Raw genomic sequence first — 13582 nt, 5'->3', positions numbered from 1 at the left:
TTACATAAGGAATCTTATTTGGGCACCCGGGTGCCCAATCTTATTTGGGCACCCGGGTGCCCACCTATTGCTCGCCCTCGGCTGCTTGAGTTTTGAGGTTGTCTGCCTCTGCCTGCGCGTCTTTGGCTGCCTGTGCCTCGTCGACGACTTTTTTCTCCGTCTCTGGATCGACCTTGTTGGAGTCCGACTTTAAGTTTTCCATTTTGAAGATTGCGTGGTGTCACTGGTGTGTAAGTGTCGCTGATCACCGACACGATCAGCGCCTCGGTGCCTATGTGATGTATATCAATTATTGAGGCCACCACGCGTTGCTTTCCTCGCCATTGATGTCGATCGATAGTCAAGACACAATTCTTGAATTCTTGTTCATTTCCAAGTAAAAGCGCCTAATGACGTCAAGACAAACCGCCTGCCATTAGTGCGCGCGGGATATAGACACTAGTAAACATCAGGCATCCGCTGCATGAAGATCTGTTGTCGACTGGGCGGAGTGTCTCACCAAACAACGAAACGCGTCCAAAATGGAGATCAACTTAAGCCAATGACGTGGGATAGTAATGTATCGAGACAAACAGACAGGAGCTAACTTGAACTCTTGACACAGTCTGAGCATGCGCAAATTAAACTGCGTACCGCCGAGCACCGTCCAACCTCTACACATTGGCCTTCTCTCCCCCCTTCAAGCCGTGCTTCTCATCGTAGGCCTCAGCTGCCCTCTGCTCCGCCACGGTAACGTGTTTCTTGAACTGGCGACTTGGCACACGGTTCATGAAGAGCTCATCCAACTCCTCGTAGCTGCGCATGCGCGTCTCTGGCACGTAAAAGTACGCGAGGACGACAAAGACCAGCATGATGGCGCCAAAGACGAAGCCAATCTTTGCCTTGAGGTTTCCGTACCCCGGATTGAACATGAGAGGCGACACAAAAGACCAGAAGGTGTTGAGGGCGTTGGATGTAGACAACGCGATGGCGAGGGTCTTGGCTCGAAGGATCGAGGTCGGTATCTCGCCTGCGATTGCGTAGACGGTAGAGCCAACGCCGACGTTGTAGAAAAAGTTGAACATGGTGTAGAAGCCGACAGACGCCGTCACGGCCGCGCTGGTGCTCACGCTGCCGGAGATGGCCATGCACAGCAAGAGACCAGCAAGTCCCGCACAGCCGGCAATGAACATGGGGCGACGACCTATGAAGTCAGACAGGAGCAGCGCAATCGCGGCGCCCGAGATGGACAGAATCTGGCCGCCGATCTGCAGCTGGAAAGACTTTGCGTCGCTGATGCCGAGATACTGGTACATCAAAGCGCCATAGTTGGAGATGAAGCCAAGGCCGGACATGGCCTCCGACATGAAGACGAAGACGCTGATCATGGTGCGCCGCAGGTTCGTGCCCTTGAAACAGTCCAGATACGACATGGAGTCTTGCGTCTCGGCCTCGCGGAGGGTGAGCGTGATGCGCTCCAGATGAGCCTCGGCGTCGCGAGGGTCCGAGTACATGCGCTCGAGCACCTTGCGCGCGTCCTGCGCCCTGCCTTTTCCAACCAGGTACACAGGCGATTCTGGCATGCAGAGTTGTCCGACCAAGCCGATGGCAGCGAAGCCCCATTGTGTAGCGACCAAGGACTTCCACGCCCAATCTGTTTTCCAGGAGGACGTAAAATTGACCATAATGGCCGCGATGAAGGGTCCAATGCACTGCGACAGGTTGCAGAAGCCGATGAGGGTGGCGCGGATGGCCAGAGGAGCAATGTCGGAGACATAGCTGGTGCAAGTGGTGAGGAAGATGCCAATGGCCACAAAGTTGAGCATCTTGCCACCGAAGAACATGGCGACCGAGGTGGATGCAAACTCAATGCCGACAGAGACAATGTTGATGGCTGTGGCACCAATAACGACCGGCTTGATGCCATACTTGTCAGAGAGCCACGAGCCAGCGATGGAGCCGACGATGCTAGCGCCTGTAGCACCACCGCCCAGAGCTGACTGCCATTTCGTCTCGATAAAGTAGCTGCCGTCCTCGTTGATCTTGCCGAATCTCTCCTTGAAGACGGGAATGCTGATGACGCTGCCGGATGCCTGGCTCTCGAACCCGCGGACGATGAGTGTCCAGAGCATCACGCCAGCCCAGAGCAACAACCATGGGTCCTGGCGCAAAGTCTGCCACCATGTGCGATTCTTCTCCTGCTGCTGGACGGCGCGGCCCAGGGCATCCTGTTCCCCATGGGTGGCAGTCTCGACGAACTCGGATTGATGGGCTTCTGGCTGCTTCATGGTGGCGACCTTGGTGTACGGTTGAAGGGGTCTGGTGAGAGGAGGAGGAGATTGTTCGTACTTCGTAGAGAGTGCAGAGTGCGCTTTCACTGAAGACTGCGACCTGTGTACCTTGAATTGCTAGCTGAGAGTTGTAGGACAGCAGCGAGGCAGCGCCCTATTTATCTCCATTCCCTCATGGTGGCCCATGGGGAAGGGCTTGCTGGATCTGGAGTAAAGACGTTGGATGCAAGACAGACAGCGGGAAGAGTGTGGGGAAGCGTGGCAGAACTCGTGGTCAGTGGAATCTTGGTGCCAATCCAACGGATTGCCAGCCAATCTCGGCTCTTCGTTCAATTGATGAACCGATTCCAGAGTCGAGAACAGACTAGTGAGTCCAGCTCGAGGCGGCAGGGCGATGCGTTTCGCCGAGGAAAATGCGACTAGTTCGTCTCTCGTGCCGTCCTCGGATCGCATTTTCATCGGCGTTTCTCTCCCCTCAAGAACATGAACTCTCCGTCGCTCATTCACCTCCGCCGTTCTCCAGATCCCAGAGTCTGATTCCCCAGATTCTCCACCAGACCAGCATGTCGCAGCTGACCCCAACTTCGCGGACATCGATCGATCCCACAAGCCCTGCGGCAGATGCACCACGGACAAAGAAGGCCTGCGACCTTTGTCGCAGCCGCAAAGTCAAGGTGTGTTCATTCCATACATGGCAGGCTTCGACTTGGGGTATCCGGCTCACCTTCCATAGTGTCGCGTGGCTGATAACGAGAGAATCTGTGAAGGCTGTCGCGACCTTGGCGTCAGCTGCACGTACGCCAGACCGAGGCGGAGAAGAGGTCCGCCCAATAGGTAAAGCAGCATGCTTCCCATGTCCAGAGACTTGACGTGTCTATCGATGCGTATACCAATTCCAGCTTCCTCCCTGACACACTCAAAGGCACGTTCAAGGCCCGGCGCCAACGAAATTGGACGATGGTCTTGGGCATCCCGGCTCGCCAGCTACACGAGAGCCGGGAGTTTCGCCGACAGGCAATGGGCACCCTGCTCGCTCCCTCAAAAACATCTTGGCATCACTCGGCCCAAGCCACTTGATACTGGAACTACTGGATGACTGGTTCCGCTTCGTCCACCCTCTCGCCCCAATATTGCACCGACAACATCTCCTGCACCGTCTTCACTCCGAGGAATCCGAGAATGATCAGGTCTTTGCGGCGTTGGTCATATCGGTCTGCGCCGTCACCATCTCGACGCTGCGACGGAAGAGCTTTGAGAGCTATCCGGGAATCACCTTTGACAAATGTATCGAAATCATTGAGCAAGGCAACCTGCTTCAGTCGCAGCCAATCTCGCTGGACTACTGTATAGCATGGTATCACGTAGCCTCTGCTGTCGAAGTCGACGCCGGCACCGGCAACTATCGCTCGTACCGCGCCATTCGCGAAGCCATGACTGGCGTCGACTGGCTGCTCTGCTATGCGGGCGATGAGCAGCCAGCGCCGGACAAGGAGCGCCTCAAGAGGCTGTACTGGCTGCTCTTCATGTGGCAGGTGTAAGTGCATGTCGAGTATACCTTGTCCTTCGTAAATCACTGATATCATGTGCAGGGGATCAGAGATCCAGGGACAACCCCATCTGGCATTCGTCCCATTCAACCAGAAGCTCGAGCATCTGCGCCCCATGAACATCACAGACAGCCAACTATATCCCGATCTGGCATCGTCGGCCGATACGCCTTCCTGGCCCGAGGACGAAATACACTTCATACCCGGGCTCAACAGCCTCATCGATGTCTTTCTGACGTGGGAGCAGAGTAAGAAAGACCTCACACACAAGCAACCCGAAGAAACATTGAAGTGCGCAATCAGCCGCATTCAACATATTCTGGACAATCTTCCTCCAGATCTGCGATGGACGGGGGGACTGACGCGCTTCCCCCAGCCAGTCTGGGGCCACAAGGCGCAGATGGTCAACATTCTAATCACAGCATTGTCTTTAAAGTCCAACTTTCTGCAGCATCTGGGCTCTCTATTGCCTGGTCTCAGTCACTATGATATTATTTGGTAGGCACATGAGCCAACAAACTCAGGAACTCCAGCTGACCCCGTGCAGTGATGTCTTGGAAATACTCCAGCACCTTCCGCAGCCGGTATTTGAGGTCAACGGGCATTCCCTTGTCGTCAAAATCCGTGATATTGGCGCGGCCTACCTGTCAGAACTTAGCCAAGAGTCACGGGGAGGCGTCGAGTATAATGAGCGGCACGCAAAAGTTCATCAAGTCCTCCAGGCGCTCAAGAATCTTGATTTCAGGCCACATCCAGACGCTGGGGACCCAATCGCATCAACGGTGGAAACGGAATAAATGGTCAAGGAAATGGCACTAATTGCCTATGGCTAATTCTACTGTTTGTGGACTCTTGTGTTCAATCAAATTTTCTCAAGCTCTCCGCTGGTGTGGGCAATCCAACTATCATCGAGCTCCTCCACAGTCATCACTTTGGGCACAGGGTCCTGCAAGACATTGCTCGCCAGCTTCCCCCGCAGCAGGTACGTGGGCGTGCAGCTCCAGGCGTGACAGAAGCTATTGTTCCTTACGTCCCCATAAGGGCTGTTGGTGCGGTCTTCCGGGTCGAAGCACTCCCAGAACGTGTCGGCCCCTGCTTCGATCATCTTCCCCCAGTAACCTTCCATGACTTTGATGCACTCCTCTTTGCATCCAACGTCAGCCAGCGCCTCACAGACGTAGTGCCAGAGGTATGGCGTCAGAGGTTGAATGGCGTCAGGGTGGTCCAGGGCCTTCAGCAATGCAGCTCGCGCCATTTCTTGCGGGTATGCACCCGACAGGGCGAGCCAAGCTGCGGATGCATAGCTTACTTGGGCATTGGGGCCTGACACGACGAGACCTTCATCGTTCAGAAGTGCCTTGGCTGCCTCTGTCATGGTGACGGCAGTGTGCTCGTGTGGAGGCTCTTGACCCAATAGAAGAGCCAGCTTGTTGGTGGCCTTGAGACAGTACAAGAGAAGTCCATGGCTCCCAGCGCTGCGATCGAGGTCTTCCTGCCAGTCGAGAAATTTCCAATCGCCACCGCGCGATGGATCGAAGAGGCCAGTCTCAGGATCAAGGTGAGAAAGCGCCTTCTTCAAGCAGCCAATGACGGTCGGCCAGAGCTCCTTGCCAATTGAGATATCGCCAGACACCTCGACATAGTCGTAGACAACTACGGCGAAAAGCGCATCGTAGTCGACAATGTAATCGTCAGAAGGCGTGAAGACAGGATGCTCGAAGAGACAGGCTGGCACCGAGTCGTCCTCCCGCACAATAGCCGCAAACTGGTAGATGCAGCGTTTGACCAAGTCAAAGTCCTTGAAGGACTTGTAGTTTGCCAGTGCCTGCAGCCTCAAGTCTCCAAGCCACAGCCGTTTGTCTCTGCGAGGTCCGTCCTCGAACACCGTTTGCATGCAGTCGCGAAGTGTCATGAGACTGACTTGGTCGATGCGATCCAAGACAGTGTTCTTGAAAGCATATGCGTCGACCTTGTCGGACTGTCCAATAGCACTGACACATTCGCACGAGATGTCAGAGAAGGAGAGCTTGCACTTGGGCGACATGTCAATAATCTCGACACGGAGATAGCGGAACGCATGACGCCGCGGCACCTTCAGAGTCTCGGGACACATGTCGACGTTGACAATCTCGTCGGGGAGCCATGATGTGCTGATCCATGTCTTGACATTCTCCATACCCATGGTGACATCGAGGGGCGATTCCCCAAAGGTCAGTCGCAGCCTGCATGGGGCGTCCATGTGTGAGCCATGTGAGTCGAGGCGCATGGACAAGTAGCCGACCATGTGAATACCAAAGTCGAGGATGAAATCGCTTTTCCTGGGCCACAAGCTCGCCTCGAAATCTTGCATTGTTTTCATTATCGTGGATGGTCGGATGCCGAAATACTGAGTCTCGTCCTCGACGAAGCGGATGACATGTTGAGGCCTTCGAGCCCAGCGACGCAGCGTTGGCTTCAGCTCTTCAGCCTTGCGTGCAAATTCCATGTTCCATCGAGTTCGGGGGCCTCCCTTGAGCGGGTAGGTTGGTGTTGGAGCAGCCATGTTGTAAGAGGGGGATGTGATGCTGCCAAGGCAGTGGAAGCTGAGATCGAGCGAAATGATGAATATCTAGAAAGGCATGGCACATGTAAATTAGAGCACAGACGGAGTTTAAATGAACGATCAGGCTTCCTGGACTTTGCAGCCATGCTTGCGACCTTTTGACGGCGTTTCTCGTTTATTGGAGCCATACCCACAACATCAGAGTAAACTGATAGATTACAGAGCCGGCGCCTCGTCTAGGGCGAGAATCCGGTACGGAGACGGTGTTTCTTCGGATTTGTCCACAACTCCGCGATCACAGGTAAGAGCACGAGCAAATCCCCCCGTCCATTCCAATGCGGGGTTACTCCGTAGTCGTGGCCCGTGGGGAAATGAGCGCGTCCTCCGTAGTCCGTAGTCCGTACTGCGGACCTTATAGACATGAAGCTGCCCACCTTTTCCAGTTCGCAACGCTCACATTCGCATATCCGTGCTAAGATCTATTTTCTAGATAGTGGTGACTGCAAATAATCCAGATGAGCACCTCGCCGCTGTATCTGCGCGTTTTTGATTGTTAGGAGTGGTCTTGCCGGCTATCTCGAAGATTAGACCCCGGGTAAGCGGAAACAAGTTTGTTCCCCAAAACGCACCCTCGCAACGCGCTACCGTTCAATGTTGATGAGAAGCGCGGGAAAGTCAAACTTGAATCCTGCGAGCTTGTTAGGTAATGACTCTAGGCATAATTCATTAGACGATCACTGGCGTATTAGCCATCCCCCCTCGGCAAGCATACGTCTAGAGATCACGCCCTTCATTATTCGACTGGCCAATTCAGGATAGCGACTGCAATAGGAAGCAATGTTGATTTGTACGCATAGCAAATACAAACCACCAGGATGAATTAATGGCGTTCGTAGGCGACGCCAATTCTTCAAGTGCGAATCAAAAATGCATGATTGAGACCTGAATTTGAACGATGGTGCCGTTTTCCCGAGTTCGAAAGGCGCTCCAATGGTTCGTGATGAGGCTGAAGCTGAAAGACGCCATAGGTCCGCAGTCGGAAGCGCTAGTCGCAAGATAACATTCTCACTCTGTAAATGCACTTCCCACTGTGGTCTAATTGATGACGAATAGCTGGTATCAATCATGGGATTTTCGGACTGGGTTGGACATAATGCTGGACTTGGCACAACGTGCCAATGAATGCTTCGGGTCATGGGACCGAACGGGGCTAGCAGGGGCTCATCCCGCCCTCTATTTCCCTCCAGAGGCAGCGACTGGACGCAGCGCCGAGCCAACTGGAGCCACCACCACTGTAGGCGACCACTTAGCGGACTCCAGATCTAGCCAATGTGTAACCACTGACCACAGGCATTCGACGACATGATTTTGATTGTGCCTTCGCTAAAGTCTCCCGCTCTCAATCCCGGATTCATGGAGCTGGCTTGCTTGCTTTCTTGAAATGGGCTCAACGAAAGTGCGTTCACTTAGACCGAGATACCGACGCGAAGTGGTTTGCTCGTCTCGGCTTCGCAATTCCCCGGATTCCACACTCGGTTGGGATTAGCGCTTGTCTTGCTATCCGATAAACTATCATCTCGGCTTTGCGATTGGAGCGCTTACATCCTACCCCAATTGTGCCCCAAGAAAGTCCACGAGGATATCCAAAACCATGCCATCGCAAGCTGGGGAAACGGAATGCGTTAAGCGCGTGGGAATACTTAAAGGACACCGAGGGCGCTCCCCAGTCTCGCTGCGTTTTGACCACTACTTCATTGCAGACTGCTGAATATTGTCATCACCATGAATCCCAGAATATACCAGTTCTTGGTGGGCGTGTTTGCGTCCTTCGGGTCGCTTCTCTTCGGCTACGATCTAGGCGTCATTGCCCAGGTCATCGCCTCAGAGTCGTACCAGAAGACCTTTGGCGTCACCGAGACGGACCCCGAGACGTAAGTGCCCCGTGGTATCCTCCTCATTGAGAGAGTCTGTTGTTCTAACCGCTGCAGCGGTGCCGTTGTCGCCTTGTTCACAGGCGGTGCTTTCTTTGGTGCCATGTTCGCCAGTCCCACCACCGAATACACAGGTCGACGTTGGACAATCACCATTGGTAGTCTTATCTTCATTGTGGGCGGAATTCTGCAGACCGTCGCTCCCAAGATCTCGTACCTCATGGCAGGGCGGTTCCTGGCTGGTCTCGGTGTTGGCTTCCTGACAATGATCATTCCCCTGTACCAAGCCGAAATTGCGCATCCTTCCATCAGAGGTGAGTCAAAGCGCAAAGGGGACAAACGACTGGTGACATTGACTGAAACAAAACAGGCACTGTCACTGCACTTCAACAGTTCATGCTTGGCATCGGTGCCTTGATCGCGTCTTGGTCTGGATGGGGAACCTATAATGCCTACTCAGACAACCGGCAGTGGCGCATCCCGCTGGGAATCCAACTTGTCCCAGCTGCGATCCTCGGAGCTCTCATCTTCCTCTTTCCCGAGTCCCCTCGCTGGCTGATGGACAAGGGCAAGCAGGAACAGGCCCTCAAGACACTAGCTCGCCTGCACTCAAACGGCAATGAAGAAGACGCCTGGGTCCGCGCCGAGATGGAGCAGATCCAGGAAAGCATTGCCGAGGAGCATGCCAACGCTGCCCAGTCGTACACGGAACTCTTCACCAACATGTCCTGCTTCCGCCGTGTGCTGATCGCCTGCGGTCTTCAAGCCTCGATCCAGATGACGGGCGTGTCCGCCATCCAGTACTACTCCGTCCAGATCTACGGCCAGGCAGGCATTGGACCCAGCGACGCCCTCAAATACCAGGCCATCAACTCGATCATTGCCCTCATCGCCCAGGCCCTTTGCATCGCCTTCATCGACCGATTCGGACGTCGCTGGACTCTCATCTGGGGCAATCTCTTCAACATGGTGACCTTTATCATCGCCACAGTCATGCTGGTCATCTACCCCCCCGGCAAAGGCACCCCGGCCCAAGGCTGGGGTTTCATTATTGTCACCTGGGCCTACAACTTCTCCTTCTCGGCTACGTGCGGTCCCCTCTCGTGGATCATTCCCGCCGAGATCTTCGACACTCGCACCCGAGCCAAGGGTGTCGCCCTCGCCACCATGACATCCTTCGCCTTCAACACTATGATTGGCCAGGTTACTGGCATCGCCATGGGGGCTGTGGGCTGGAAGTACTACCTGGTATTTGTGATTTGCAACTTTACCAACGCGGCGTGCGTCTGGGCCTTTGTTCCCGAGACCAAGCAGATGCCGCTCGAGGAGATGAACTACATGTTCACGCACGCGCCTTGGTTCGTGCCGTTTGTCGACAGGAGCCAGTACACTGCGGACATGCGCGCCGACATGGCACGCAGGGCTGAGATGATTGACGAAAAGCTGGCAGCCAGGCATGAAATTGGAGCAGAGCATCATTGATCGATTCTCATTTCTCCGGATGCGGGAGTGACGCGGAGGTTCATATCCATGCTGTTAGTACGGCAATTGAGACGATCAACAAACAATGTGGTATCGGTTTCGGGGTAGAACTATATCTTTGGAAACCCTAGGAAAAGCATTGTACGTCGTACAACAGCGACAGAACAAATAATCGATCCCCAGATAATTCGAATCAACGCATCCATCATACCACACCAATAAAGATCACACTGTGGTATCACAGTGCGATCCAGACCGAGACCGCGAGCGGCGTGATTTCCTTGGCAGAATAAGCAAATACTCGTTTCCATCCGGCAACCCCCCCAACGGCCAGTTCCATTTCTTCCGGACGTCGTTCAATACTTCCAGCGGTTCTGTGTGGTCAACGAAAAACTGAGTATCAACTCCCGAGACAAGCCCACTGGTACTCGAGGACTCGAATAGAGAACCGGAGAGTTTTGCGTCACTGACGTAGGGAATCGGTGAAGAACTCAAAATAGCTTGAGCGTTTGTCCGAATGAACTCGATAGGCACTCTCTCGATCGTGGCTATAGTTGTTAGTAGCCTGCTCCATGGAAGGGGGACAGCGTGAGGCCCATCGGGATGACCGGCAGCGCCGCGAATATGGTGCCAATACTTACAACAGAATGCATTTGCCGCCGCCAGACAAGCCGCAGGATGGGAACTCATGATACCGTATCTGTCGATGGAGTCGTCCCTGAGTAGTCTCAGGAGGCCGACCGCTAGCCCGCGCTGTCGGTATTGCTTGCCCACTACCAATTGAGTAATCCAACATATGTTCACGTCGCCGCTGCGCCAGAGGCAGGCGAACGCGTTACCAGCAAGCTCCCCATCGACGGTCACCATGACGTAAATAACAGTGGCTTCTTTGGGTAGGTACTGTGCTCGAAGTCGGCGCGGGCTTAGCTTCACAGCTTCGCCTTCGTTCTGTATTAGAAAAGATGTGTGCAAGGAGTGGATGTAAGCTTGCCTGAATGATCTGACTGGGGACCCCATGTCCCGTAGTTCTCGTTGAAAAGCTGAGCAGCTTTTCCCAGCATCTCGTCAGTGACATCTTCTCCAGGCACGCGCCGGTAGGCGTGCTGGACACGTCGGAAGCTCATGGCTGGGGGGTGTTCGAGGACGGCAACACTGGTTGGGAGTAAGAAAGGATCAGGGCCAAGAATGCCAGTAGTCAATTAAATCAGTGTGATGATGATATTTCTAAAGGGAAGGTGGCTTCCTCTTTCCCACAATAAACAAAAAGGTAAGGTACCTAATAAACTCCAGTCCTCTGCGACGTTCCTTCCCCAATAGCTGCCTGTCGGGGCGCCAGTCTTCGGTGAGTCACAGACTACCACGTAGTGCGGTACTACGGTCTACTCAAGCAGGAGGCGGGTCGGGACGCAGGGCGCCTTACCCGATTAGAAGGACCGCCAAAGGAAGGTTCGAGTTGCAACGAGCGTGTTCTCTGTCACTGATTCAATGCAACAATTCCACTCGATTCAGCTATATGATGCATCTGAGTATCGTCTGACTTTGAGGAACGGCCCAATATTGCCCGATCTTCGAAAACGACTGGGGCCTCCATCAGACCCTCTTATACTCCAGCTCCTCATGCTCTTCTTGTACCACCTTGACCTCCTGAATGTTCCGCTCCATACCCTCCCTCCCTTCAAACAGGTACGCCAGCTCCTCCAATGTAGGCCCAGACGTCTCCACGAAGAAGAAGTACACAATCCCAAAGACAAAGGCCACCCATACGCAATAGTAAATGTAGAACTTCCAGCCAATGTTCTCCAACCCAACAGGATTGACGTACCCTCCAAAGATGGACGCTACCTGGATCGTGAGAAGAACGAAAGCCCACGTCTTGGCGCGCATCTGATAGGTGACAAGCTCGAGAGGGTATGTGACGATGAGGTTGGTCCACGCGCAGGTATAGAAGCCTTGGAAGAGGAAAATGCAAGCGAGCACAACCCGTCCAGCAGCGATAGAATCGTGCTCCAGGTACTGCTGAGCCGCAATAGTCCACGCAACAAAGGTGACAAGGACGCCGCCCGATCCTGTCAGGAAGAAGGTGCGGCGCTTGAAACGGTCAATGACGACAGTCACTGCGAGCGAGACAATGTACTGCCAGAGGGTGACCATGCAGTTGATCAATGTGATGTCCTTGTCCTCCTTGATGCCAGTGTCTCGGAGGATCTGCGTCAGGTAGTTGGACACCAGAAGATTGCCCGAGCTCTGGCTGAAGACGGCCGTGGCGAAGCAGAGCGCGATTCTCTTGAGGTTGGCCTTGGAGGAGAAGAAAGCCTTCCACGTCATGTCTTGCTCCAGTTCCTCGGCGATGACCTTTTGGATTTCGGCAAACTCAAAGTTCACAAGCGCGGAATCGCTATCACCTTCGCCGTGGTACTTGACGAGGATCTCGCGTGCCTTCTCGGTCTTGCCCTTGGCAATGAGCCATCGTGGTGATTCTGGACAGAAGAAAATGAGGCAGAGCTGGTATGCCGAGGGGACGACTTGGATCAGGACAGGCAGCTTCCAAGACCACTGGCCCTCAATGCGGAAACACCCATAGGTGCCCCAGGCTCCAATGACATAACCAAGCGGGATCGACGTGTTGTAAAAGGTCGTTGCCATCACACGCTCTTTCGGATGGCTGAGCTCGGTGACCAGGACAGGCGCGCCCATCTGGATCAGCGATGAGCCGATGCCCAGCACAATCTTCCCGCCGATGAACATGTTCAGCGACGTCGAGAAGAACTGCACCAGAGCTCCCGCAATGATGATGACGGAGCCCAGTGCCGTGGGCCATCTTCGACCGAGCTTGTCGCCTATCCAGCTGAGAAAGATAAAGGGGATTACGCCGCCAATGGCATTCGACGCACCGAAGAAGCCAAGAACGGAACCTGTCGGATGGTTGAATTCCTCTTGCCATGTCGGAAGGACTTGCATGCCATTTGTCATGCTCTGTAACCCTTCTCGTTAGTGATTTCATATACAAAGGCCGACAAGGATTGACTTACACCATCGATGCCAAGAGCAGCGCTGGCCAGCAGCGACGAGGTGAGCAGGAAGTACAGCAGCACGCCATTCTTGCGTTTCCAAAAAGGGGGCATCGACTTTGGGTCAAGGGGTGCCACGATGCCCTCCGTGGCTTGGGCAGCTGATGGAGCCATTGTGTGAAGAGTGTAAAGGCCCAGGAAGGTTGAATGTTGACAAGAGCTGACGATGGTGCAATGGCATTATCATCACCACGATGGGAGTCGAGCTGTGTTATATGGCTCCGGCGAGTCCCCTCGGCATTGAACCGCGACGTCGGATTCAGCTGAAAGATTCGTTCCCCGCTGCCTTCAATTTGACCGAGCCGTTAGTGTCTTTGTTGAAATCCCAACCCCATGGGGGCGTTCAGCACGGAGAACTCCGCGATAGTGGAGGTGAATCGGAGAATCGGAGAATCACAGATTTTCCAAGCACGCAGACTCGAAACGCTAGGACAATTGCAATCGGAGAATTGACGATCGATTACTTGATGGGTTTTGTCTTCTCTCAGCCAACCTCTGCAGAAGAGGCTTAAATGCTGAGCCGCATGTGGTCAGGAAGCAGGATTTCTCAACTCACAGCCAGACTCTCAGCCCTCACCATGTCAGCTTCACTCCCCTCCAGCTTCCTCCTTGGCTTCGCGACCGCCTCCTACCAGATTGAGGGCGCCGTGGAAAAAGACGGCCGTGGCAAGTCGATATGGGACACTTACTGTCACTTGGAGCCTACCCGCACCAAGGGCGCCAATGGAGACGTCGCGTGTGA

At 54.2% G+C, this 13582-nt stretch overlaps 6 protein-coding genes across 6 annotated transcripts; 2 read left to right on the top strand and 4 right to left on the bottom strand.

Moving 5' to 3' along the window:
• Positions 1-653: 653 nt before the first annotated feature.
• Positions 654-2267, bottom strand: F5Z01DRAFT_639756 (general substrate transporter; the record flags this gene model as incomplete). Its single annotated transcript, XM_046262463.1, has 1 exon — positions 654-2267. One exon carries the CDS (start codon positions 2265-2267, stop codon positions 654-656), a length of 1614 nt encoding a protein of 537 aa, XP_046115022.1.
• A 208-nt stretch (positions 2268-2475) lies between these two features.
• On the top strand, positions 2476-5071 carry F5Z01DRAFT_332124 (uncharacterized protein). Its single transcript, XM_046259137.1, has 5 exons — positions 2476-2944; positions 3004-3104; positions 3193-3804; positions 3860-4315; positions 4365-5071. The coding sequence occupies exons 1-5, from the start codon at positions 2684-2686 to the stop codon at positions 4612-4614; spliced, it is 1680 nt and encodes a 559-aa protein (XP_046115021.1). The 5' UTR covers positions 2476-2683; the 3' UTR covers positions 4615-5071.
• F5Z01DRAFT_332136 (bacterial alpha-L-rhamnosidase domain protein) lies at positions 4428-6597 on the bottom strand. The gene has a single exon (XM_046259138.1). It carries the CDS (start codon positions 6357-6359, stop codon positions 4680-4682), a length of 1680 nt encoding a protein of 559 aa, XP_046115020.1. The 5' UTR covers positions 6360-6597; the 3' UTR covers positions 4428-4679.
• A 1386-nt stretch (positions 6598-7983) lies between these two features.
• Positions 7984-9742, top strand: F5Z01DRAFT_713017 (general substrate transporter; the record flags this gene model as incomplete). Its single annotated transcript, XM_046266491.1, has 3 exons — positions 7984-8290; positions 8348-8604; positions 8661-9742. Coding segments are annotated over exons 1-3 (1488 nt in total), but the record flags the coding sequence as incomplete, so codon positions are not given.
• Positions 9743-9884: 142 nt separating this feature from the next.
• Positions 9885-11020, bottom strand: F5Z01DRAFT_332088 (uncharacterized protein). Its single transcript, XM_046259136.1, has 3 exons — positions 10764-11020; positions 10414-10713; positions 9885-10320 (listed from the first exon to the last, which is right to left on the bottom strand). The coding sequence occupies exons 1-3, from the start codon at positions 10894-10896 to the stop codon at positions 9998-10000; spliced, it is 756 nt and encodes a 251-aa protein (XP_046115018.1). The 5' UTR covers positions 10897-11020; the 3' UTR covers positions 9885-9997.
• Positions 11021-11289: 269 nt separating this feature from the next.
• F5Z01DRAFT_332040 (general substrate transporter) lies at positions 11290-13153 on the bottom strand. Its single transcript, XM_046259135.1, has 2 exons — positions 12802-13153; positions 11290-12745 (listed from the first exon to the last, which is right to left on the bottom strand). Exons 1-2 carry the CDS (start codon positions 12952-12954, stop codon positions 11363-11365), a joined length of 1536 nt encoding a protein of 511 aa, XP_046115017.1. The 5' UTR covers positions 12955-13153; the 3' UTR covers positions 11290-11362.
• Positions 13154-13582: the final 429 nt, after the last annotated feature.

This window comes from Emericellopsis atlantica, assembly GCF_019669845.1.
Source record: "Emericellopsis atlantica unplaced genomic scaffold F5Z01scaffold_30, whole genome shotgun sequence".
Classification (NCBI taxonomy): domain Eukaryota; kingdom Fungi; phylum Ascomycota; class Sordariomycetes; order Hypocreales; family Bionectriaceae; genus Emericellopsis; species Emericellopsis atlantica.
Note: the sequence above shows the minus strand (reverse complement) of the source record. Positions and strands in the feature narration are given on the sequence as shown.

Excerpts from the sequence above, each read along its gene's own strand:
- F5Z01DRAFT_332124 (XM_046259137.1), top strand. The coding sequence starts at position 2,684 with ATGCGACTAGTTCGTCTCTCGTGCCGTCCTCGGATCGCATTTTCATCG. Across the intron at positions 3,105-3,192 it reads AGAAGAGGTCCGCCCAATAG|GCACGTTCAAGGCCCGGCGC; the intron begins GTAAAGCAGCAT and ends ACACACTCAAAG. Across the intron at positions 4,316-4,364 it reads AGTCACTATGATATTATTTG|TGATGTCTTGGAAATACTCC; the intron begins GTAGGCACATGA and ends GACCCCGTGCAG.
- F5Z01DRAFT_332136 (XM_046259138.1), bottom strand. The coding sequence starts at position 6,359 with ATGGCTGCTCCAACACCAACCTACCCGCTCAAGGGAGGCCCCCGAACT.
- F5Z01DRAFT_332088 (XM_046259136.1), bottom strand. The coding sequence starts at position 10,896 with ATGAGCTTCCGACGTGTCCAGCACGCCTACCGGCGCGTGCCTGGAGAA. Across the intron at positions 10,714-10,763 it reads TCCCCAGTCAGATCATTCAG|GCGAAGCTGTGAAGCTAAGC; the intron begins GCAAGCTTACAT and ends TACAGAACGAAG. Across the intron at positions 10,321-10,413 it reads GGCGGCAAATGCATTCTGTT|CCACGATCGAGAGAGTGCCT; the intron begins GTAAGTATTGGC and ends TAACAACTATAG.
- F5Z01DRAFT_332040 (XM_046259135.1), bottom strand. The coding sequence starts at position 12,954 with ATGGCTCCATCAGCTGCCCAAGCCACGGAGGGCATCGTGGCACCCCTT. Across the intron at positions 12,746-12,801 it reads CTGCTCTTGGCATCGATGGT|AGCATGACAAATGGCATGCA; the intron begins GTAAGTCAATCC and ends GAAGGGTTACAG.